A 24977-nucleotide genomic window follows, 5' to 3' on the forward strand; every position below is an offset into this window, starting at 1 on the left:
AATTTAGATTATCAGAATTACTGTAGCTTTTTAATTAATGACGTATTCGGAAATTGTAGCTAACAAAGACTCGTGTGTATTAATTCTTTTTGGGTAATTCCTAAAAAAGTAACATAATAAATAGAGATTTTATTAAAAAAAGATTTTCGAGATTATCACCGCAAACATAGCTATACTTATGTTTACATGAACTTTAGATAAGCAGAACTATATTTTTTATTATGATAACTTTAAAACACAATTTTAACGCGCGTGTTAAGAAAGTGGTACCTGAGAAATATGATAAATGAAGGGTTTGAATTTGATTATAGAGATTATTGTAAGTACCACAATGTCATAACTTTGCATTCCCTATTGTCCTTCTTTCAGCGCTTACTGTTTATGATATTTTATTAACCAAGATTATTTTGTTATCAAATATATATGATTCCGAATGCAATTAGTTTTCGGATATATTAATTTAAGTCACATTAAGCTGATTAATCTTAGTATCTGTTTGCTATTATATCATTTGTATTTTTGTTACATCTTTTTCAATGATTTTTTGAAAGCATTTGATTGATTTACTGGTCATCACCTGCTTTCAGATTTTCAACCTATTAACAACGAATATAAACACATTATATTATGTTAATTGCGAGTAATAAGACATAAAATTTACACATAACACAGTACGGACATCTATGGTCTGATGACTGACTTCAACAAGTTGCACCTATCGTGCTTTTCATCTGTGCTGTATTTTGTTGTAATATTAAGTATTTTTTGTTATAGATGAAGAAGAATCAGTAGACCTGTCTGTGCAGTTGGAAACTTCCATTAACGTCGGCGACCACGTCTTCAGTCAAATGCAAGGCGACTTGGATCAGCAGAGATTGTTGGGAGAGCGGCCGTTCAATGACCCTTTGGCAGATATTATGGTTAAGGAAATACAACACCAAGAAAGGTAGGAAATTTGTTTATTTAAAAAAAAATCGCCGAGATCCGTCATAATTATAATTAATAGAGTCTGTATTTCTAAATAAAATATACTGAATTTGTTAGAAAATGAAATAAAATATTTTGTACTTAAAATAGCTTAAATATATTAGAGTGGGTCGCCCTATTCTAACTTATTCTTATTCGTCCTAGGAAGTGATTCTTGTTACAAGGTTAACTGACTTTTCAGGGGCTGTTATCCTTTAATAAATATTGGGGTAGTCGTATGTATGTAAATTTTAGATAAAAGGATCCTATGGCTTCTAGACTTTTCCACACTGCGATCTGAAAGATCTTTTGTGGTGATCCCTATACTTCTCGGTTTTGGATAACTGTGGATTGGATTCTGTTACAGAATCCAATTCCATAGTTTTGGAAAGATTTATGCATTTTTTATTGTATATTTCTGGTTCATTCTGGTTCCCGAAAAGTTAGGGAATGGATTTTTACTCGCTGCAGAATCTTACATGCTCCGATAAGGCTACAGAAACGTAGGTGTTTCTCGGGGGAAGGAACACTTGGAGGCCTAAGTGTTATGAGGTGTTATGTTATGAGGTTATCAAAAACTCTTCTTCGATAAACTGATGTTTGTTCTTTTTACAAATTTTGATCAGATTTGTTAGCTTGTATTCTATATTTAAACTAATAAAAATTTGAATTAATTTTTCTTTTATATAGACTTTTATGATGAATTTTGGATACTTCATTACCAATTTTGGTTAATTCTCCCAGAAAGTGCGTATTCGCCTCTTTCGTTGCCGTTATATTAGGTTCCTAATTTTCTACATAATCACATGACCCGCAATTACATCAAGGACGTTTTTTAAGAATTATTTGCAGTTCTGATTTAGTTAATGTTTTCTGAGCTGTTAAGGAGCTTGGCAGTTTTGAAATGTTTCAGTTATATATTTTTTCCATTTCAACGTTCACCCTTTCTAATGGATATTTATAATCTTTCATTTTACATTTACCTTAACTCATCACTGCCCAGAACTATAGAAATTATTGAAACCATTTAAAACAATGTTTTATGTTTTACAATTTTATGGATCTCGGTATACTAATTTTGCGGAGGTAAAAAATATAAATGAAATTTTAATCAAAATTTAGTCAAAATATAATGAAAAGCGCAAACCAGGATATTCTCTTTGTAAAATATCAGCAAAGTTTAGTACGACAGATTGTCCAAGACCCTGGTATTTATTAGACATTTCTTTATTTTTTCATCCTTGATAAATATTAAATAGCAATAGCCTAATTTGGTACACATGACCCAAGCTTTGTAGCCGAGTCGAATTGGCTTACTGTGTGTAATTTTTTTACAGCTATATTTTCCATAATAAGAAATCATTGACTCGTCGATGATTATATTTAACTGCAAGGGAGCATATTGCAAAAAAATTTTATTCAGTACATCAATAAATGGCCGCAGGCCATTTTGTCCCCTCGAGGGACAAACCGATTATGCCACATTGATTGGGATGCTACTGTATTGTGTACATCTTCGCTTCTTCCCAAAACATTCTACGAGCTAAAGGAACGTAACCGCGGGCCAGAAAAATATTCCAATAAATATATACTACTCTTGGCTTGATAGTTCAAATCCTGGAACATTTTTTTGAGTAGCGTACATAATACTATATTTGACTATAGCTCTTCGATGACCGATTGACTCACGAAAACCAAAAAAATTCAATAGGATGACGATTTGCACATAATGCTAATGGTGGCACAAACGTATAATTGCAAGATAAAATCGACCTTTCTAGATCACCTTTTTCCTATTGAAATTTGTTTTCGGTTTTAGCTTTTTTTACGACGTTGCACGATTTTATTATTTGATTGAATATTATTGAATATATTTTCCTTACTTTCGAGTTCGCTTTTAAGCGAGTTACCTTCTCCCCTCCTTCTATATCTTCCTCCATATGCAATAAAATACGCTTATTTTCTCTACTATACATGGGCTCTCCTTCTGCTCAAAGTTGTAGGGTACTTAAGTGGTTTACATCATTATCTTCCTCGTCTTCTTAATCACAGTCGGTATTTTCGCCTTCATTGTCGGGAGGAGCAATATATAGGCCTTTTTGGCAATATTGGAATATTATTATCGTCAATATTCTCGGCCTCCTAATAGTTCAGCAACTAAAAGTGGATTTTTCCTAAAAAATACCAAAATTGTAAAGTACCCAACGGGTCATTAACGACCCAGCAACAAACAATAGCTTATTATTTCTAAATATTATGAGAAAAACAATAAATATTAAAACAGATATTTACAAGAACACTAGATTTATTTTTAGTTCTTGGGTCGTTAACGACACCTTTAGCATTAATAAGTTAAACGGAAATTGTAGCTCTAAGATGCTCTTCAGCTAATGTTTTATACATTCTCTTCGGGTTTTCGTTTAGTAATTTTATTTGGTTCACTTCTCTGCACGTGTACATATACTTACTACACTATCGATTATATATAAACTTTTCGTGCCTGTCTTTCTACTATAGTTACTATTTTCTTTTGTTTGGGAGCGTTTATTTTGCTTTCCGCCCCTGATCTATTGTCTCGCAATCGTGCAGGATGTGATTGACTGCTTTCGATTCTGTGCTATACACTCTGCAACTTAAGTGTCCATGAAACAGCTCTATTGTATTTTGGTATTCCTTGACTGACGCATGTCCAGGAAGCCTGTTTATGACTCTGACCTGATTCAGCTGTATTAGTGCATCTGTGTCCAATGAACATTGTGCCGTATGCTTGAGTATTTATAGGAATAATTACGGACAGAAGATGTGGACAATTATAAGCAAATCATAATTTCCCAAAGAAGTTTACCTCTATAAGAAGCAATTCATATTCTCATTTTGGTTAGTAAATATATAGGACTTATTTGACTATTATTCAACCATATACTATGGTTAAAATTTAATTTTTATTAGTATATATTCCATTTTTTCATTTAAATAGATTACGCAAAAGCTTTTTATCACTAAAAACTTTTAGCTCTCTTTTATGGTTAAATGACTGTAATTTTGTTCAATTTGTATCAGGCAGTTATGTTAGCTTTGAGCACATATTGATTGCATATTAAATGCAAACGTTGATTGCATTATTTGAATAATATTGATTACTTCCTTTGTGGTGCAGAATATTTTTATTAAAATATATTTACTGTGCTTAGGATGGCAAGAGTTTGCTGCGTTTATTTAAGAATAGCATGATTTCAAGACAAAATTTTTAAAATATTTCTCCAGTTATTAAGAATCACTTTAGTCGCAATTTGAATACTGCATGGTTCTTTAAAGATCAGATATGAAAAATATAAAATGCACAAGATGCATTGAAACTATCTTCTTGTGGTACCATACCCACTTCTCTACTATATCTGAATTTTGTATCATTAAGTGTGCTCAGGTATAAGGGATCGACCTCGTCAGTACCTTCTGATTTTCTATAGCTATACTGGGTTGTTATGATACGATGATGGTAACTTTATGTATATACTAGAAGAGTTGTTCAGATTTCTTCTGACACACCTCATAATGAACTACGACCAACCAACGCAGGGCAGAGTTCTGGGAACTATACCATATTTATTATATACCTGTGACATCTCCGTTATGGAAAATATTAAACTGCTCACATTTGCAGACGACACTGCAATACTAACAGTTAGTGAAACATTCGAAAAAACAACTAGACACCTCCAAAATGCAGTGAATAAAATAATCACTTGGAAAACTAAATGTCGTATACAATTTAATAAAGGAAAATTTGTCCATATCGATTTGACTTACAAAAAAATAAGTTACCACCCAATTAGATTAAACACTGCAATCACACAGTTAAATACCTAGAGCTGCATTTGGATAGGAAATTAAAGTGGCAGAAACATTTCAGAAAGAAAACTGAAGGACTGAAACTGATATACAAGAAGTTATATTGGTTATTAGGTTGAAGCTTACAATTAATAATCAAAAACAATGTACTAGTTTATAAACAAATGCTCAAATCAGTATGGTCCTGTGGTCTACAGATATGGAGCTGTACTAGTGAGCGTAGCTATGCTTGCCTTTTAAGAGTCCTAAGTAACACTATGGAACATAGTCAACGCTCAATAAAGAAAATTAAAAAGGGTCACGAACAGCGACTTCACAACCATACAAACAGGGAAGTGTTAGAGCTGCTAGATAATCAAGACGTAGTCCGTAGGTTGAAACTTTTGAACGTTTGTGAGCCTAGCCACAACAGTGAAGTATGCAATAATAATTATTAGATTCTAAGGTGAACTATTGGGGATACCTAGGACAGTAAAGTAGTAGATTCGGTATAGATAAATAACTTTTATATTTAATTTTTATAATCTTTTTATTTAGATTTGAAATCTAAATAAGATCTTTAGTAAAATTCATAGACTTCTCTAAAGTATATCATAGTCATTATTTTATGTGACCATTGTGACGAGTGACCATTTTTAAACGTCTGTTTCCGAGTTTATCTTAAATTTTTTGCATATCTGCGGTGCTCATATGAGCGAAATTTGAAGCAAAAAGGACTAATTCTAATGTTGTCTTTTTATATTGATGATAAAAACCATTTGCATGTCATGTTTTTATGTCTAAAAATTCGGTAAAAATAGACTGTTGGGTTATCACTTATCACCGTTATTCAAAGTTAATACGAGTGACGTCAGGAGACAATAAAAAAATTACAAACAAAATTCCATACTTACAAGTCTTTATTTATTCGTAAAGAATCTACAAAACTATACTTTTTCTAAGTTTAAAAACTTGTCGCTTAACTTTTTGTTTGTTTTCTAATCATTACATAGTAACTACGCACATTGTTATTATGAATTAGTGATTGTATTTATCTACAGTGGCGTAGTTAAACATGGAATGTATATGAACAGTTAAAAGTTTTTTTTAGAATGAAATGGATGAGTGGTAGATACTGGGGTTCACAATTTCAGGTAAAAAGAAGTTACAGCCCTTTGAAAACAGTGAAATTTGTACACCTCATAAAAATTTTATGTGGCTTTTGTTCCCTTTGATTAGTTAAACACCATGTTTTTAAAATATTTTGCCCCTTAGTACTTTTGAAGTTATACTTCTATACGCGCGCTCCACGTTGGAAATTTGTATGGGAGTGAATCTGTGAAATCATTACATATGTAAGATAATGAGTAAGAGAGAGACAGAAGATATATTTTCTCTCTCTTCCTCTCTCGAATATAAAAATGTTCCTTTTGTATATATAATTTAATATTATACATATTATATAAAGATATATATAGATATAATATTATACATATAATAAAATATTTATTAATATTATTATTTATGTGATATGTTTTGTATTATTTATTAAATGTTCATAATTATATTAGTCTTTTGTATTTCAAAATAATAATCTCAATAAATCACTGTATGATCCAGAACTGTCAATTTTGAAATACCTTTGTGTCATATCCTCGGTAGTATAGTAGTCAGTATCCACGCCCGTCATGCGGGAGACCGGGGTTCGATTCCCAGTCGCGGAGGACTTTTTTTATTAATATTATTACATCATTTTTAAATACTTATGGATATTGCATTTTAATTTGTATTGTATTATTATATGGAATTATGTTGCACTGTAGTGTAATTTTTTATGTATATTATTGTCATTTTTAAATACTTATGAATATTGCAGTTTAATTTGTATTGTTTTATTATATGAATAACAAAATAAATAGTGAATTTTACTGCAGAGTATGTGTAAAAAAATTTTTGCTTTCAACTCCTTTCATACATATATGAAAATATACAGTTTCATCAAAATATTGATTCAATCCTTCATTGTTAGTAAGTTGTTATTAATTATGTTTCTCTTTCTGCTATATCTTACCTATAGAATTACATATGTAATGATTGTGCAGATTGACTCCCAAATACATTTGTAACGGCGAATGCGTGTATTCGCCGGTGTAAGTGTAACTTCCACCGGCAGTCCCACTGGACTGCCACATCCGTTTTTTTTTTTTCGATAAGCCAGTTTCTATCAAGATGCGGCTCTTAAGATCGAGATATGTTTCAATATGTTTCAAAATTTCTGAGTACCTAACTAAATCTAAAATATAAATATTTTTTTATATTTTTACCAGGTCTCTAAGTACAGCATGAGAGGCTTATTGAAACTTTGTAAATCACAAACATCGATGACAAGGATATAAGAATAATAGCCAATTTCTATAGGAAACAAGTAACCAAGATTCGAGTAGACAATCAATTATCCGATGAAGTCCCAATACAAAGAGGAGTACGACAAGGTTGCATACTCTCGGCTTTGCTGTTTAATGCGTACTCTGAACATCTTTTTCGAGAAGCTTTGGGAGAAACGACTGATGGCGTGATTGACGGTGAAGTAATAAATAATCTAAGATATGCGGACGACACTGTCCTTGTTGCGGATAGTGCTGAAGGATTACAAAGACTGATAGATCAAGTAGTTAACATCGGTACAAAATATGGAATGAAACTTAGAATAATAAGAAGACGAAAATTATGATCATAAGCAAAAACCAAGATACAGATGCAAAGTTTCTGGCAGACAATGAGGTATTGATAGAACAGAAAAAATAACATACCTAGGATGATATAGAGAAGAAATGTAGCATACTTCGGACATATAGTGAGAAATGAAAATAAATACAGAATACTACTATTGATATTAGATGGGAAAATAGAAGGAAGTAGAGGACCAGAACGCCGCCGAATATCCTGGCTTAAGAATTTGAGACAGTAGACAGGTATGACCACCACAGACCTATTTTGAACAGCTGCTAATAAAATACGATGGGCCATTGTGGTAGCCAACATCCATGGAGGATAGGCACTGGCAGAAGAATAAGAATCCACGTCATACCAATTCGTTCAGGCAGAAATCTTTTCGTGAAGACCATTTCCTAATACTCTATCATCATCATCATTCAATCTTCGCTTATCCACTGCTGGACATAGATCTCCCTCATAATTTTCCATCTATTTCGATCTTGTGCCTCTTGCATCCAATTCCTATGACAACGTTTTAGATCGTCAGTCCAACGTGTTGGTGGACGACCTCTGCTTCGGTAGGCATCATCTCTTGGTCTCCATTCCAGTATCCGCTTTGTCCATCTATTATCTGTCATTCGAGCCACGTGACCTGCCCAGTTCTATTTCAGTGTTGCTACTCTCTCTACTGCATCAGCCACTCCTGTTCTTTGTCGTAGCTGGCGATTTGGGATCTTGTCTCGTAGTGAAACGCCCAACATAGCACGCTCCATCGCCCTTTGATACACACGGATCTTTTGAACTGTTTTCCTTGTCATGGTCAACGTTTCCGCACCGTAAGTTAACACTGGCAAAACACACTGATTAAACGTTTTTCTTTTAAGGCATATTGGTATATCAGACGATTTGAAAATATGGTTCAGCTTGCCGAAGGATGCCCAAGTCAGTCTTATACGACGGAGAAGCTCAACGGTTTGGTTATCTTTTCCTATGCGGATCTCATGACCTAGGTATTTATAGGCCATTACCTGGTCTATGGATCTTGTTCCTACGCATATATCTTCGCTGACTACAAGATTTGTCATCATCTGGGTTTTAGATATATTTATTTTCAATCCCCCTTCTAGCGAGGAAAGGTAGAGCTGATTTAAAAGTTCTTTGGCCTCATCTATCCTATCAGCTATTAGTACAATATCATTTGCAAACCTTAGATGGCTAAGCTTTTCTCCGTTTTTGTTTATGCCCTTGTCGGTCAGTTTTGCCCTTTTACATATATATTCCAAAAGCGTAGTGAACAGTTTCGGCGATATGGTGTCCCCCTGGCGTACTTCACGTTGTATCGGGAATTTCTGGGTTTGACGATCACCCACTCTAACACTGGCTGTTGCGTTTTGGTATATGTGTTTAATTATATTTATATACCGATAGTCAATTCGGCATTCTGTCAAGGCTTCCAACATTTTTTGTTGATTTACGGTGTCGAATGCCTTTTCATAGTCGACAAATATTAAAGCTAGTGGTTTATTATATTCAGTGCATTTTTCTATAAGATTTTTTATTACCAGTAGGTGATCGTTTGTTCCATAGCCTTTTCTAAAACCCGCCTGTTCTATGGGCTGATAAAATTCCAATTTATTTTCTAGTCGTTTCGTAATTATTTTTCAAATAGTTTATAAATATGTGAAAGTAGACTTATGGGCCTATAATTCCTGAGGTCGGTGGCATCCCCTTTTTTATGAAGTATGATAATTTCTGCGTTATATCACTGGGTTGGTGTTATTGCTTCCTGCAAACATCTAGTGAATAGTTTGGCAAGGACCTGCCATAATCTTTTTCCAGCCACTTTCAAGGCATCTGCCACTATTTCATCGCCTCCGGGAAACTTATTGTTTTTCATTTCTTGCACTGACCTTCGAACTTCATTGGGTGTTACGTCCGGTAAAAAATATAAATAAAATAGACAATTAGGGCTTGACTTCGTTATAGCGTACTACCATTCGCTGATATGCATATTTCTGCCTCTTGACGTCCTTAGAATTAACTCATATTAAGCTCTGAGTTCTAATAATCTTTCTAAAAATTGATCCATCACTAATAAAATAGTAAAGATAAAAAACAATCGTGGTACAATTAACTTTGCACCATTTTATTAACAGGACGGCGCAATGTTTATTGTGTAATCACGTTTTTTCACTTATATAAAGTTAAATTTGCAATTCCAAATCTAGGCACTAATGTAGCGCCTTCTCTTAATTAAATACGAAAGAAAAACTGGCTCATAGATAGCTTAAGTAAAAACATTTTTCTCTATAAAACCACTGTACCAAATCTTAGACGGCGTATTAGATTTTCCCATTGAATTAACAATGTTATTAAATGGCGAATGAACCGAATACGATAAGACAAGGAGACCAACTACTTTTTTTGTCACGTCACCGATCTACGAGAAATTGAAAAACACTGCCCTAAGGAATCCCGGAGTACCGCAGGGCCAGACTCGTTTAGTGTTTGTTTTATGAGACTGAAAGTTCAGTCAGTAAAACATTAGTAGAAGAATCTATCGATGTAAAGTGATGTAAATAAAGATGCTTACCAAATCTATTTAATTTTTTAATGAGCTCTGTTTTGCCAAAAACACTCTCTAGGTGTTGAAACCCAAAAATTATGTACCCAGACTATCCAATCGCCTTATATAAAGACGATAGTATTTTTCATTTAACAAATAATTAACAATAATAAGCATTAGATAGAAGAAGAAAATGTACACTTACCTCATTACAGAACTTTTGTGTATTGTTTGTGCTTAAAAGATATTGTCACAGTATAACAATAAATTTAAAAATATGACAGTAACTCTATATTGTTTACATTAATGATACTCTCTTTACGAGATGACACAATGTGATTTATATGTCTCCCTCTTTGGATTAAAATAGGCCAGATTTCTATCTTCCCACAGATAATTGCAAAGATATGTCGTAGAATCGCACAAAACCGCCCAAAACATCTATTGACCCAGTTTCCCACGTCACCTGCCGATAGACACGCTACTGATATTGATTCCAATAATAAATTTCCCAGCTCAGAATTGTCGTAATTTCATATTTTATTCAGATACTCTGAGCTGGTTTGGATGGCCGTCCGATTAGTCAGTTTGTGGTTGTCCACTAATAGTCTCGCTCAGAAAAGACACGCGGTTGAATCTATTGGAAACTTTCTTGATTATTTCATTAAGTTTCTGAAAGAAACAGTTAAATTTAATTATTTTCTACAAAAATATTGTACAATGAAAATATAGTTTTTAGTGGAAAAACTTCTGTTGCGGTAATTTGACGAAAATTATTTTAGCGGTGAAACACTTTAGTTCTCTTCTGGTTTGTTGCATCCAGTTACAATTTTTCTTTATTTGCCGCCGTTGTTATCTACAATGAAAGAAAAATGTAACGAAGAAGACCCAGAGGGAGCAGCAAAAGCCATAGAAACTGACAAAATTATTCCGAAGCAGAAATATTTAAAACAGATAAATTTTCAAACTGCTTTTTACATTTGGATGAGAAAGGCAAGGTCAGTATTCTTTTAGAATAATATCGTTAATGAGTAGCATAAAATTGCGCGGTATATTTTTTTGTAACAGAAAAACTTGTCTCTCAAGTTTCATGCCCTCTTAGAGTATCTTAGTCAACTAATTGCATGCGATTTACATTATGAATTGCTGCTGGGAATAGTGATGTCTTTATACCATTGAAGTACTTTCTTTGATTTTTGAATAAAAGAAATGTTATCTTTATGACACAAGTTTAAAATTTTCTCAAATTCTGCCTTTGATTATTAATTTGCAATAGTTCATATTTTTATATTTCTTATAGCATAGCCAAAATATTTCAATTACCGCTTTTTTGTGGTGCTAATATTTTTTCTTCTTTTTGTGCTACAACTCTTTGTGAGCTTGGACCACTTATTTTTCTTCTTCTTTTTATGTAGACATGATTATGTCTGTTTTGAAACTGCCTCCAGTAAGTTCCATCGTTTTTGTGGTCTGTCTACTGATCGTCTGCCTATTGGGTAACCGTCTCTTGCCGTTTTTACTACTAGTTGTTGTCATTCGGCTTATATGATCGTTCCATTGTACTTTTTTATTTCTTACCCAGTGCTTGATGGTCTCCACCTTGCATCTACGTCGTAAATTTGTATTTCTAACTCTGTCCCATAGTGTTTTAATATAAATGTTTTAAGTGTCCTCATCTTTGCTGTTTCTAACATCCTTTTTGCCCTCCCTGTATCAGCTCGTGATCTACATTCTTGAAGAATTCTGTTTTGATCTAGTATTTTTTGGATTAGTTTTAATAGTTCTTTGGTCAGATCTGGTCCTCCTTACTTTAGGAGTTCATTCAGTATTCTGTCCTCTGGTTATGGTGTTCTATTTTTTACCTCTTCCTCCTCAATATTTATTTCTTCGTTTGTCGTCATCTCTGGTGTTGTTGGTTCATTATCGTCACCTTTAGCAAATAGGGATCGAAAGTAGTCTACCCGTGTTGCCTTCTGAATATGTTTCGTTTTTATTAGTTCGTTCATAACTTTTCTTTCTTCTTCTTTAAGAGCCATCTCCGCGACGAAGGTTGGCAATCATCATGGCTATTCTTACCTTCGAGGCAGCTGCTCTGAACAATTGCCTTGAGCTGCAACCAAACCACTCTCTCAGGTTCTTCAACCAGGAAACGCGTCTTCTTCCTACGCTCCACCTACCCTCTACTTTTCCTTGAATTATGAGTCTCAAGATGTTGTATCATTCGCCTCTCATCACATGTCCGAGATATTGCAATTTCCTTTCTTTTATTGTATTTTCCATTTCCCTCTCTCTGCCTGTTCTCCTTAACACTTCTGTATTCGTGATTCTATCTACCTATGGAATCCTTAACAATCTTCTAAATGTCCACATTTCAAACGCGTTAAGTCGATTTATTGTATTCCGGTTTAATGTCCATGATTCAGCTCCATAGTAGAGAGTACACTGTGTACATAGCATTTAACTAGCCTTATTCTGAGGGCCAATGTCAGATCTTTGCTGCATAAAATCTTTTTCATTTTCACGAAGTTGTCACGTGCTTTTTCAATTCTGACTTTTATTTCTGCAGTATAATCGTTATTTTGTGTGATTATCGTTCCCAAGTAAGTATATCTTTTACTCTCTCAATCTGCTGGCCGCCTACCGTTAATATTTCGTTTGTATTGTTATTCTTGCTAATTTTCATGAATTTGGTTGTTTTGATGTTAAGAGAGAGTCCGTATTCTCCACTATATCTTAATATTTTGTTCATTATTCTTTCTAAGTCTTCCAAGTTGTCGGCTATTATGACTGTATCGTCGGCATACCTAATGTTGTTAATTAAACTTCCGTTCACTTTTATGCCGACTGTCTCGTTTACCAAAGCTTCTTGTATGATTTCTTCAGAATAAGCATTAAACAATAACGGCGACAGTATGCAACCTTGCCTGACCCCTCTCCTTATCTTCACTTCTTCTGACACTTCTCTTCCAATTTTCACATTTGATCGTTGACTGTAGTATAAATTTGATATCAATGTTACATCCCTCACATCCAGATTCTTGTTTTTGAGTACTTCTATAAGTCGGTCATGTTTTACCTTATCGAATGCCTTGTTGTAGTCTATAAAGCATACATAAAGATCTCGATTAACATCCAAACATCTTTGGATCAGCACGTTAAAAGAAAATAGTGCCTCTCTTGTGCCCATTCCATTCCGAAATCCAAATTGGGAATCACTAATATCCATCTCCAGCTTAGCGTGTCCATCATAGCATCTTTTCTTTGTCCTTTGATTATTCTTCATATTTCTTGTCTCACCTTCCTGTCTAAACTAGGGGTTTTCTTTTTTGATATTTTAGTGTTCGTTACTTTTGTCTCTCTAAGTGCTGCGTTCTCTTGCTGCGTTAATTATGTTATTTTTGAGTTTTCCCAACTTTCACGATGTTATCGTTTTCTAATATTTCATTCCCAGCGATCTTCTCTCATATTCTTTTTCTGTATAAATATTCCGTGGATTTGGTATTTAGTCCTTCAACTTTGATTTTTGTTTGTGTTGGATCCGCTCTCTTGGGTGTGAAGTATTTCAGGATGATTCTTGTTTTACATAATACTGGACTATGGTCGCTACCTACATCTGCTGAGTTGAGGCATCTTACATCGATTATTTGACTGGACCTGTTTTATCAATATTTTTTTTATTCTGCTTTGTTAGCTACTTTTCTTCTCCACTATTTGATGGATATGACCTTGAGATCTCCCTATACATCATCCGTCTATCTTTTGTTTTTCTGTTTTTCTAAAAATGTGATTGTCTTTAATTCTTATTCTGTATAAGTCCATCGAGCTCATGATTCAGTAGCAGTTTCATTAACTATCTCTTTCCTTCTTGGTTAATATTGATCCATCCATTCCTTGATGTAACTCTGCCAATTGCTTCCATATATCTCTGCACTGTGCCAATCTTATACACCATTTGTGAAACACGTAAAATGCGTTTTGTTGGTAATATCATCCACAAATATGGATGATATGAAAATAAACATCGAGCAAACAATAAATAAAATTTTAAATCAAAATCTACATAAGAATGTCCCGAAATTAGTATTTCTACCACCAGAGAAAAAACCTCTTCTACCTTCTGCTTGATTACATATACGGGCAAGATATCAACAAAAATAGAAAAACACGTAAACAAGAAAGGAATAACATCAGCTTTTAGAACAAACAACAACTTGCAAACACATTAAGAACAACAGGAGCCAAAAGAAAAAGCAATTACATAGCAGTGTATACAAACTGAAATGTGACGACTGCCCAAAAACTTACATCGGTCAAACTGGTAGAACTTTTATCAAACGTATAGCAGAACATAAAAGGGCTTTCAATAATGGAAAAACAGATTCTATATACGCATTTCACCTTTTAGGTCATAATCATTCTTTTAATTATGAATTTCCAAATTCTTCACATTCAAAATAAAAGGCTTTAAGCTATCTTATAGAAACAAATACAGACATAATTCTGAATAACCAAAATATATAACAAATTAAAAATACAGACATAATTCTGAATAGCCAACTTTAAACAAACTGTTCTTCCCTCCTCAACTTATTCACTTAAAGATTATAAAGTGTAAATGCATACCAAAAATGAGAAAGGCACTCTGCCGAAACAGCTGTTGTAGTGATAAAAAAATAAAAATTAGAATAAATTTCGTGGTAGTTTTGAAATCAGACGTTTTCAGTGTTTTATTGTTAAATAAAACGAATTTCCATCAAGTAACGGTCGAATCCAGCACTTTTCTTATTTAGCTTAAAAATCTTCTTTACCATTGAACATTTGGACCATAAGGAACTCGGAGAAAACGTTTCAGCGAAATTGCCGAAATATCCAAGCAGCACTGTCTCGTTAATATGTTCTACACAGTCTCCTGTCATCTAGTTTAGAAATTTGTTTTATTCTTTATCGTATCACTATATTGGGTCACTAAATTAATTTGTTGAAGCTACTGATTGCTTATTTTATAGTGAGTTTGGATATTTTATTTATAACTTGCATATTACCACTTAGATAATTAATTGTCCTTGGCTTTATTTCGAATCCAAAGATTTTTCTAATAAAAGCCAATAACAATAGTTTGAACACTTTATTGCTTTCTGGTCTTACAATGTTACTCTTACCTCCGAAATTTTTATTAAAAGGAATAATATAGGTACTGCTAGTCTAGGCGGGATCTGTTTTGGATTGGACATTTTCCATAGGAAGCTATTTTTGCTGCAATTCCTTCAGGATGTGCCCAATATCGATAATCACGATATGCGCCAGTCGCAAACGCTGTGCTAAATTTTTTATTTAACAAAATCTGAAAACAATTGAAAATTTCTTTGTTTTTTGCTCCTATTTTCGTTTATAAATCAGAAAATATTGATCCTAGAGAAAAACTATAAGAAGTTAAAAGTTTCGTTATTCAATTTTACACAATATTTCGTTAGCTAGAAATTGAAAATTTAATGTTTATTGTTGAAAAAATAGCAATAATTGAAAAAAAAAGAACAAAAAAATGAAGTTAATCGTTTAAATGGTCTCGACTTTCTAAACTTGACTTACAAGCTCCATATTTCGCCTAGAAAAACTTTTTAATATGTTTAAAACGTGTGCTAAATTTTGTTAAGATCAAAGATATTGAAGGTCAAAGTTGGCATACATTTACCGTGTAAACGTAAGTGATAGAGGGCTCATTTTTAAACACATACCCTCGTCTTGTCAAGTACTTTTTATATGAAAAGTTTTATGTAATGCGCTTTATGGCAACATCCATAAAAAGACAAATAAAAAACCGTTTTCGCTTAAAATGTCGCTTAGAATGCATGAGAGGTGGTGGTGGGGGACATTCACTCGAAATGTGAATCAGCTAGTTCAAAATCATAGCGCGCGCTAAAAATTGCATTATCTCGGATTCTTTTTTTTTTGAATCGATATTGAAAGGATTTCAAATATCATATTTTCAAATACCATTTTTACAAGTATAAGTTACAAGTTTAAACAAGTACTTAATTGCATTTTTTCCTCATGCATTTTTTTTTAGCTTGAGCAAACAAATATGTATTTATAAATAAATATAAGAAGTTAAATACAATAAATTGTTAAAACAAAGGCGAACGAAAAAAAATTTTTTTTTCATAAATAAACTTTATTTTGACTCAATCTTCAATAATTTTTTTTAAAGTCTTTTTCTTTTTTTGGAAGGACAAGAATCTTCTGGTCTGACCTTGACCTTCAATATCTCGGCAACCAGTAAGCCGAATGTATCGTTTTTTTTTAAAGAAGCGTCTTTTAATGTTCTTTAAGTGTATTAATCTTGAAATTGATATGTTTAAAGCTCGTAAAGTTATTCAATTTGTTTATAAGCCTAATATATATAAAAAATGTTTAAAACTTTAAAAGAATTTCTAGGCTCTCCTAGTGAACCGATTTAAATTTCACAAAAAGCGTTTGAAAGTTTGAGCCTTCTTTTATGTGTAAAAAAATTTCCAACTATCTGAGGGTCTTATTTACGGCCTCCTATAAAATTAAAAATTTGCGATTTTTTTCCAGTAGGCTGAATTGCAAAATTATTATGCAAAACCTATAAGACCGATCTTAACAAAATTTAACACACGTTTTAAACATATTAAAAAGTTTTTCTAGGCAGAATATGGAGCTTGTAAGTCAAGTTTAGAAAGTCGAAAACATTTAAAGGATTAACTTCATTTTTTTGTACTTTTTTTTTTCCAATTATTGCTATTTTTTCAACAATAAACATTAAATTTTCAATTTCTAGCTTACGAAATATTGTGTAAAATTGAATAGTAAAACTTTTAACTTCTTATAGTTTTCTCTCTAGGATCAATATTTTCCGAGTTATAAATGAAAATAAGAGCAAAAAAATGAGAAATTTTCAATTGTTTTCAGATTTTGTTAAATAAAAAATTTAGCACAGGGTTTGCGACTTGCGCATATCGTGATTATCGAAATTGGGCACATTCTGAAGGAATTCCAGCAAAAAAATAGCTTCATATGGAAAATGTCCATTATGGTCTGAATTTCTACAGATCCCGCCTAGTCTATGCGCTTTAATTCAGTTACGCCATTAAAGCTCACAATACAAAAAGTGACATCGATTTTCACGGAAACGTGTTCGACCTTATTATTCACAAAAAACTACAAGAAAAGTGTATTGATCAAAGAAAGAATTTATTATTCATAATCTTTATTGTAATCAAAGATTTGCAGTAAAACTTGTGGTTACTATATCCGAATCAATAACTGTAGAATTCAGTAAATGGGAAAAGTTACATTTTGGTAAAAAATGTTTTAATTTTGCCCATATAATTCTACTCGGAAGTCACAGCCTTATTATACTAATAATTGTGATAAAGTGATAAAATATTGTAAATCAAAAGTATAGAAATAACGAATAAATAAATCAAATATTATTAGATAGTAGAAAAATAAGATAATAAATATTATACAAATGAAAAGTTTTAAAGGTAATGTACGTATCAAAAAATAATAAATGCACCTATAAGACCGATTTTCTTTCATATACCAATTCTTCCTCCTTTATTTCCCAACAGAAATTACACAAAAATGTTTTTGTGTTCCTTACAAATCGGGTTTCCATGAGTTTTTGGTTCTTACTGTTATGATAAGATTCACACTTATTAGATTCTTGTCTTACTTGTAGAGGATCTGCTTCATCTCGAATTCCCAAATGGTCCCTTGGTTCTTGACTCGTATCCATTTTACTAAAAGGCACAAATTAAAAACGGCAATGGCTTTCTAACCCAACAATAATAATGTTTTAATGATTTTATTTTAAACTTACCCAAATATTAAATAAAAACAAAAGTTTCTTTGAAATTGAAATCACAAAAAAGTGATTGCACGCGTAGTGCGGAATACCCTCACTTGAAGAAGGCTGTCATTTCGATCAAGTATTACAGCACACTGACTGTCTGAAATCGTAAAAAGCGAGGTAGAATATGCTATAAGGAACACAAAAGGGGGTAAAGCTGCAGGACCAGATGAAATTCCTGTAGAATTGTTGAAACTAATAGACGACGACGCACTTGAAATAATGGTGAACCTCTTTAACACAGTTTATAGAACAGGCATCATACGAAAGAAATGGCTCTCCTCTACTTTTGTCACAATCCCGAAGACGAATAACGCCAGAGAGTGTTCAGACCACAGAACTATAGCATTGATGAGCCACACACTAAAAGTATTTTTAAAAATAATTCACAAAAGAATATTTAATAAATTAAAAGAGGACATAAGCACCACACAGTTTGGATTCAGAGGTGGACTGGGAACACGGGAAGCTTTGTTTGGTCTGAGTGTGTTAATGCAAAGATGGTTGGATGTAAACCAAGACCTCTACGTAGGTTTCATAGATTTTGAGAAGGCCTTCGATAAAGTCAGACACCAAAAGCTGTATGAAATCCTAAGAAGCAAAAACATCGACAGTCGCGACATTACCATCATATCCAGGTTGTACTGGGGACAAACAGCAAAAATCAAAGTTGATAATGAGTTAACCGAAGAAATTGAGATTCGTCGAGGTGTGCGTCAGGGTTGTGCTTTCTCCACTATTATTCAATATATATAGCGAAACAATATGTCAGGAAGCGCTCCTAGAGCAAAACATTGGTATGAACATTAACGGAGAGTTAATTAACAATATACGATACGCTGATGACACGCTAATAGTAACAGATAAACTAGCAAATTTACAGTTTTTGATGGAAAACATAAACACCCATACCAATAAGTATGGTCTAAAACTGAACATCAAAAAGACTAAATTCATGATTGTAACAAAGAAGCTATACACCAATGTGAATTTAACCATAAATAATTAGCCAGTTGAAAGAGTTACGTCCTACAAATATTTAGGGGTTTGCTTCACTGATACTAATGACCAGACAAGAGAAATTAAGAGGCGAATAGAGATAGCGAGACAATCGTTTGTCAAAATAAAAAAGTTCCTATGCAGCCGGGACATAAATATAAACTTAAGAACGAGAATGTTAAGGTGTTATGTTTTCTCCGTTCTGCTATACGGAATGGAAGCCTGGACACTGAAAAAGATAAACATCAAAAACATTGAGGTATTCGAGATGTGATGTTACAGGAGAATGTGGAAAATAAATTCAAGATGTTCTGCTGAAGATGGGGAAGGAATGCGAAGTCATAAAAACCATACAAACGAAAAACTGGAATATCTGGGCCACATAATGAGAGTAGAAAAGTACTCTCTGCTTAGACTCATAATCCAAGGAAAAATCTAGGGAAAGAGAAATGTAAGACGTAGGAGGATTTCCTGGTTGCGAAATTTAAGGGAGTGGTATGGGTGTAGTTCAATACAGTTGTTCAGAGCTGCAACCAACAAAGTAAAGATTGCTGTGATGGTAGCCATCCTCTGATAGGAGACTGTACTACAAGAAGAAGAAAACTGTCTGAAATATACTACAACGTTGTCCATCTCCTCTTATGAACGATGTTAAACGAATTCCTTGATAGGCAAGGTTGTCGTATTAGCTGAGCAAGCAAACAATGCACCGCGCTCCAATGCTTCAGACCATACATTTTCCCCCTATAGCAATCTGATGCGCGAAAGGGACACAACTATCATTCAAATGCTCTTCATGTGGGAGTCCTGGATAAAAGAACTCCAACATGGTTCCCTAACAGATTCAAATTCAGGATAGCGTGACGCGCTTTGTTCCTGTAATCCTCTAGTGACTTATCCGCAAATCTAAAATTACTTGCTTGGGCCCCAAGTCTCCGCACCGGTCTACGTCCAGTCCGCCGGGTTTTTTGTTTTTGTTTTTATTACTTTTTTGGGAGGTTTAGCCGGTTTTTTTATATGTGTTTTAAGTTTTTTTTGCCGTTTTTTAATGTTTTTTATTATTTTTATTGTAGGATGTCTTGATGAGGGTCCTGTTGTTGTTGATTGCTCCTCACCCCTTGGGGCCCGCACAGCACGGCGACTAGCAGTGTTTGTCGACTTGTATCTACGAACTGTCCTCTGTTAGTATATTTGTTCTTCTCTCTAGGGTTTTTGTTTTCTCTCTGGTAGTTTACTTTGTTTTGGTTACTTGTTTTGGTTTCTCTCACTCCTTTTTGTTTAGTTTGTCTTCCTTTTCTTTGGTTCCTTAATTTATTCCACTCTTTATTGTTTAGACCTCTTGTGTTTCCAACGGTGGAAAGCGTCATATCTCATGATCTCTCGCAGTATGGGAGTAGGGTGGTTTTCCAGTTCTGCGAATTTTATCCTGGCTCTTTCCTTTATTATTTCCATCACCCTGACCTGCTGTAAGTCCCTGTATACGAAGAGTTCTGCTACGTATGTGGGAATATTGACAGCTTCTCTTAAGCAATTGTTGTAAACTGCTTGGAACCCCTTTTTTGTGGTTTTACAGGTGTGTTTCTATACGAGAGATTCATACGTAAGTATCGGTAGAATGATACTGTTTATTAATCTCATCTTTGGTTTTGGCCTTAGTTTATTTTTTTTTACCTGTGAGTCCTCTAATGGTTGCTTTCGCCATGTTGGCTTTTTTCACTGTGGCGTCTACGTGCTTATTAAATGTTAGTCCTTTATCCATGATGACTCCGAGGTATTTGGCCCTGCTTTTCCACTCGATGACTCCACTCCTCGACTTCTTCCAACGCGGTTTGCAGATTGATTACTGCTATATCAATGTTTCGGTGCTTGGCCGCTATTGCAGTGTCGTCTTCATAAAGGCTTAATAGTGTTCCGGGTGTTTTGGGAACATCTAGGAGTAGTCTGCTCTGAAGCCAAACTGAGCTTCTGGACTTATTTTAACCCTGTACGTTTTGGCTTCTAATCTGCTTAAGATAATTCTTTCCATTGTTTTGCTTATTGCTGGTAGTAAGCTAATTGGCTTGTAGTTTTGTGGGAACTTACTATCTTTGCCTGGTTTTGGAATCATGATGACTTGGGCCTCTTTCCATCGGTTTGGAATTTTTTTGTATCTTAACATTGCATTGATTATGTTTGTTAAGTATACTATCGCTCTAGCCGGTAGGTATTATAGGGCTCTGTTTGTTATTTATAGTTATAATATAGTTGGGGCCTTCAGGCCTTTCTCTCTGTTTCTCGACTGTGAAGTCGAGGTCCTCATCTGGATGAAAGTTTAGCGTACACTCTTTCTCGAGAGAGAGTATTCCTCATTACTTCTGCCTTTTCCTCTGTTGTGTAGACCATTCCGTTTTTGATATGAGGTAGAATGCTCGAATAAATGAACTTTGAAAAATAAATTCAGATATCGAGCACAGTTTTATTAATTAAATGTTGCCCAAGTACTTTCGCTCACTAGAGCATCCTCAGGGGCATTTCGTCAGTTTCGGGCTATCCAACAATCATAACACTACACTAAACAAGGACAAACAGTTTAAAATTATTTAAAATAGTTGAAACTACATTTTAGAAAATGGCTCCCGGTATTAACGGAAATGTTAAGGTCATTCCGTTTTTCCCATGTAGGGAGGGATTGGTTTTCTATCACTTCTTAATATTCTTTGTAGTTTCCAGATTTTCTGCATATTTGGTCCTTATTTCTCCATTTCTTGGATATTATTATCCCAGCTTTGGCTGCAGTGTTGTTGTAGCGCTGTTTTGACCTCTCTGTTTAGTCTGTTTGCCCTATTTTTGTCTATTGGATTTCTAGTCTCCTTGCGAGCTGTTTTGCCCTGTTTTTCTCCCTTAGTAGGTCTTTTACTTCCTGGGGGATGTCTCTGAATCTTCCCTTGTATAGTTTTACCTCTTCTTCTGTAGTGCTGTTTCTTAGAGCTTGTTGAATGATCTATTCAAACTCTAGGACTTTTTCCTCTATTTCTTGTGGGTGATTTATCACTGGAATATTGTTCATTCCAGTGCTACAAGTCTTTTGTAGTTAGTTCATTTGGTTTTCTTTTTAATGATGTTAATGGTACTTTCTTCCTCCCATGTTCCTATTTCTAGTAGTATGGGATTGTGGTCCGATGTATTAGCTGAGACAATGTCATTGCTTATAAATCAGTATTGTGACGGATTCGCTCATAGCGCGTGTAACGGCAGGTTAATGTAATTTGCCAATATCTGTGAGTTTATCTTTCCTGTTTGCTGTTTGCTGTAATTATTCTGCTTGATATGTGTTGATGACTTACATTGTAGGTACGTGATATTTATTTACCAGTATTTGCAGTAATTACCTAGTCGAAGAAAAAACTTTAAATCTAATTTACAGTCATTTTTCCTAATAATGTCAAAAGAGTTTCTTGTACATAAAAATGTCAAACCCTTCTTTTTTTTTGTAATGTTCTGGAACTATTATTTAATGGCAAATCGTAGAGTTTTAATTGGTTATAATTTTATCTTCGTATTTAAATTTCCATATCTAATATTCCGATAGTATTAATAATACATAGAAAATTGATTGAACTGCATTGTAAGTTAAGAAGGCCACGTCAAGGTTTTATTAAAAATTTATGGAATTATCCATGTAAATTGATTTGGGCGAATATCGTTCTCGGCATCAATAGGTATGTAAAATATCAATTATTGTCGACTTAAATTTAAACTTCTAATATTGACTCTAATATTATTTTGTATGTCATTAAACTACAATTAATAGTAATGACCTTACAGAATGCACCTTACATTTGTTTTAACGATTGAACTTCAAATCAGGATATGGTTTTCAAAAATTCAAAAATAAAATTATTAATGATCTTAACCTGTCCTCTTCTGGGCAATTTTTTGTGTAATGTTCATTTTCTTTCTACGATTAGAGACGAAACAGCACGGCGCGGGAGTGCGCCCTTACCGTGGAAAGGCCATAATTCCCCCGGGTTCGCCACTCGCCAGCTCTCTGTGGCATCGCTTAGGCAACACTTTCCATCTTTGCCATTCATCTCCTGGGCACGATGGTATTACACCTCTGGATTGGGGAGGGTAATAGTCGCATCATAAATCTTACCATATGATGAGTCACTTCTGGTGCACATAGCTTAATAATTATCTGTGTCATATTCTCAATTATTCCGCAGGTGTTTATTCGGTACAATTATGACTACGTCAAGTATGTGTCGGACTGCGCGTATTCCTGTACACATATATGTACAGAGGAGATTTATATCCCTATTCAAAATTGTCATACCACTTACATTTTCTAATTGATTATTATCATTATCAAATTGCTGTTTAGTGTAAGAAGTCATAGGTGGCGCAATTTAAGTAAATTTTCAAGTGTTGCGACTGTAAGCCATGATCCACAAAAAAAATCAGGGATGACAATTTGTAAATAGGTAGATGTACCTCCATTTTGCAAACATTTTGCATGTGAGTTTGATTAACTACGTTATGAACGATTAACTACGTTAGTGATCCTGCAGTGGGATCTTAGGCTACAACAACATAATATTGGAAGAGATAAATCATAGAATAACGCTCGCCAATAGAAATTAGACTAATCCAACACGTTATGAGGCGTGGGCACCTTCTAAGACAGATGGAAATAGGCTATTAATATTCGAGAGGAAAGGTCTGAGGAAAATACTAGATCCAATAAATGAAAATAGAACTTGGCGACATCGATATAACTTTGAATTGTACAACAAAGTATAAAGAATTAGCCGAAGCCAAAGATATAGTCACTGCAATCACAAATAGACTCCTGGAGTAGGCAGGACATCTAACTAGAGCAAATGAAAGCTACCCTGCATGATGTATTTTATTGGCAAAGCTCAAGGGAATTAGACGAAGAGGTAGAGCAAGGTTGAGATGGATGTATACTGTAGATGAAGATGTCAGGGAGAATCGGTGTTGTTAATGGCATCAAGCTGTACAGAATGGGACTGAATAGAGGAATCAGCGTAGGAATCCTGTTATAACGGCGATGCTGTGGACGTTCATCACGGCCATTAAAACAAAATACACAAAATGACACATGGCAAACCCCGCTCCCGACTTTGTCATTCAACCACCCAATCGTAGCGGCACCAAAGCAAAAAACTTCATTCCCTGAAGAGGGAAAAAGCCTAAAACAGTGGGCTCTCTTACGGAGAGCAATTTTACTCAGCCTTTCTTCCTTAAATCAAAAAATCCATAGCTATTTGGTTATACCTTATTCACACTTATTTCATGGTATTATATACCAATATTTTTTATTAGCCATATAGACGCGTCATGTTGGAGATAAGAACTTTCCCTTTCACTCTGTGTAAGGATGAAATATATTAAAGCTCTACCCTCTGCTATTTCTATATATTTCTTATAAATCTTAAATTATATCTCCTTCTCCAGAGGTTTCACATTTTCCCCAAATATGATTTTTAAGATCCGTAAGGTTGGAGGAAGCAGGTTCTTTTCAATGGTAACTAGTTAAAGGGGTATAAGTGAATATATCTGTACTGGACAAAGTATATGTTTATTCTAATTGGCGATAAGATGGATTATTCAAGTTAGCTTGTGGCTTACTCAGCATAACCTGGACTCTAATAATCGTGACACTTTACCTTTAGGAATATAAACAATACGTTGGTAGTTGTATTATATATAATCTTTATCGAATTTAAGTATTAACGAATGTTTTCTTGCTTTGCTTTTCTTCATCAGTTTCCTGTTGCAACTCCTCGAAATATTTCTCGCATTGTTCCATGTTAATGGCAGAATTTGCATACTATATTATTTATCTATGGCATTTGCTTCTTCTTAGAGTGCCGTCTCCCTACGGAGGTTGGCAATCATAATGGCTATTTTTATTTTTGAGCTTGCTGCTCTAAACAAATCAATCGATCTGCATTGATACCAATCACGTAGATTCTTTAACCATGAGTTCTGCCTTCGGCCAACAGATCTTCTTCCTTGAAT

At 34.1% G+C, this 24977-nt stretch overlaps 1 protein-coding gene across 1 annotated transcript in view; it reads left to right on the forward strand.

The window, feature by feature from the left end:
- The window catches only part of Gdap2 (ganglioside induced differentiation associated protein 2), a 269331-nt gene that overhangs the window by 171530 nt on the left and 72824 nt on the right, over nucleotides 1-24977 (forward strand). The window contains exon 8 of the mRNA XM_072523847.1: nucleotides 775-946. Coding sequence (XP_072379948.1) covers nucleotides 775-946 — 172 coding nt within the window. The remainder of the gene's footprint in view (nucleotides 1-774; nucleotides 947-24977) is intronic.

Source organism: Diabrotica undecimpunctata, chromosome 2 (assembly GCF_040954645.1).
Source record: "Diabrotica undecimpunctata isolate CICGRU chromosome 2, icDiaUnde3, whole genome shotgun sequence".
NCBI classification, from domain to species: Eukaryota; Metazoa; Arthropoda; class Insecta; order Coleoptera; family Chrysomelidae; genus Diabrotica; species Diabrotica undecimpunctata.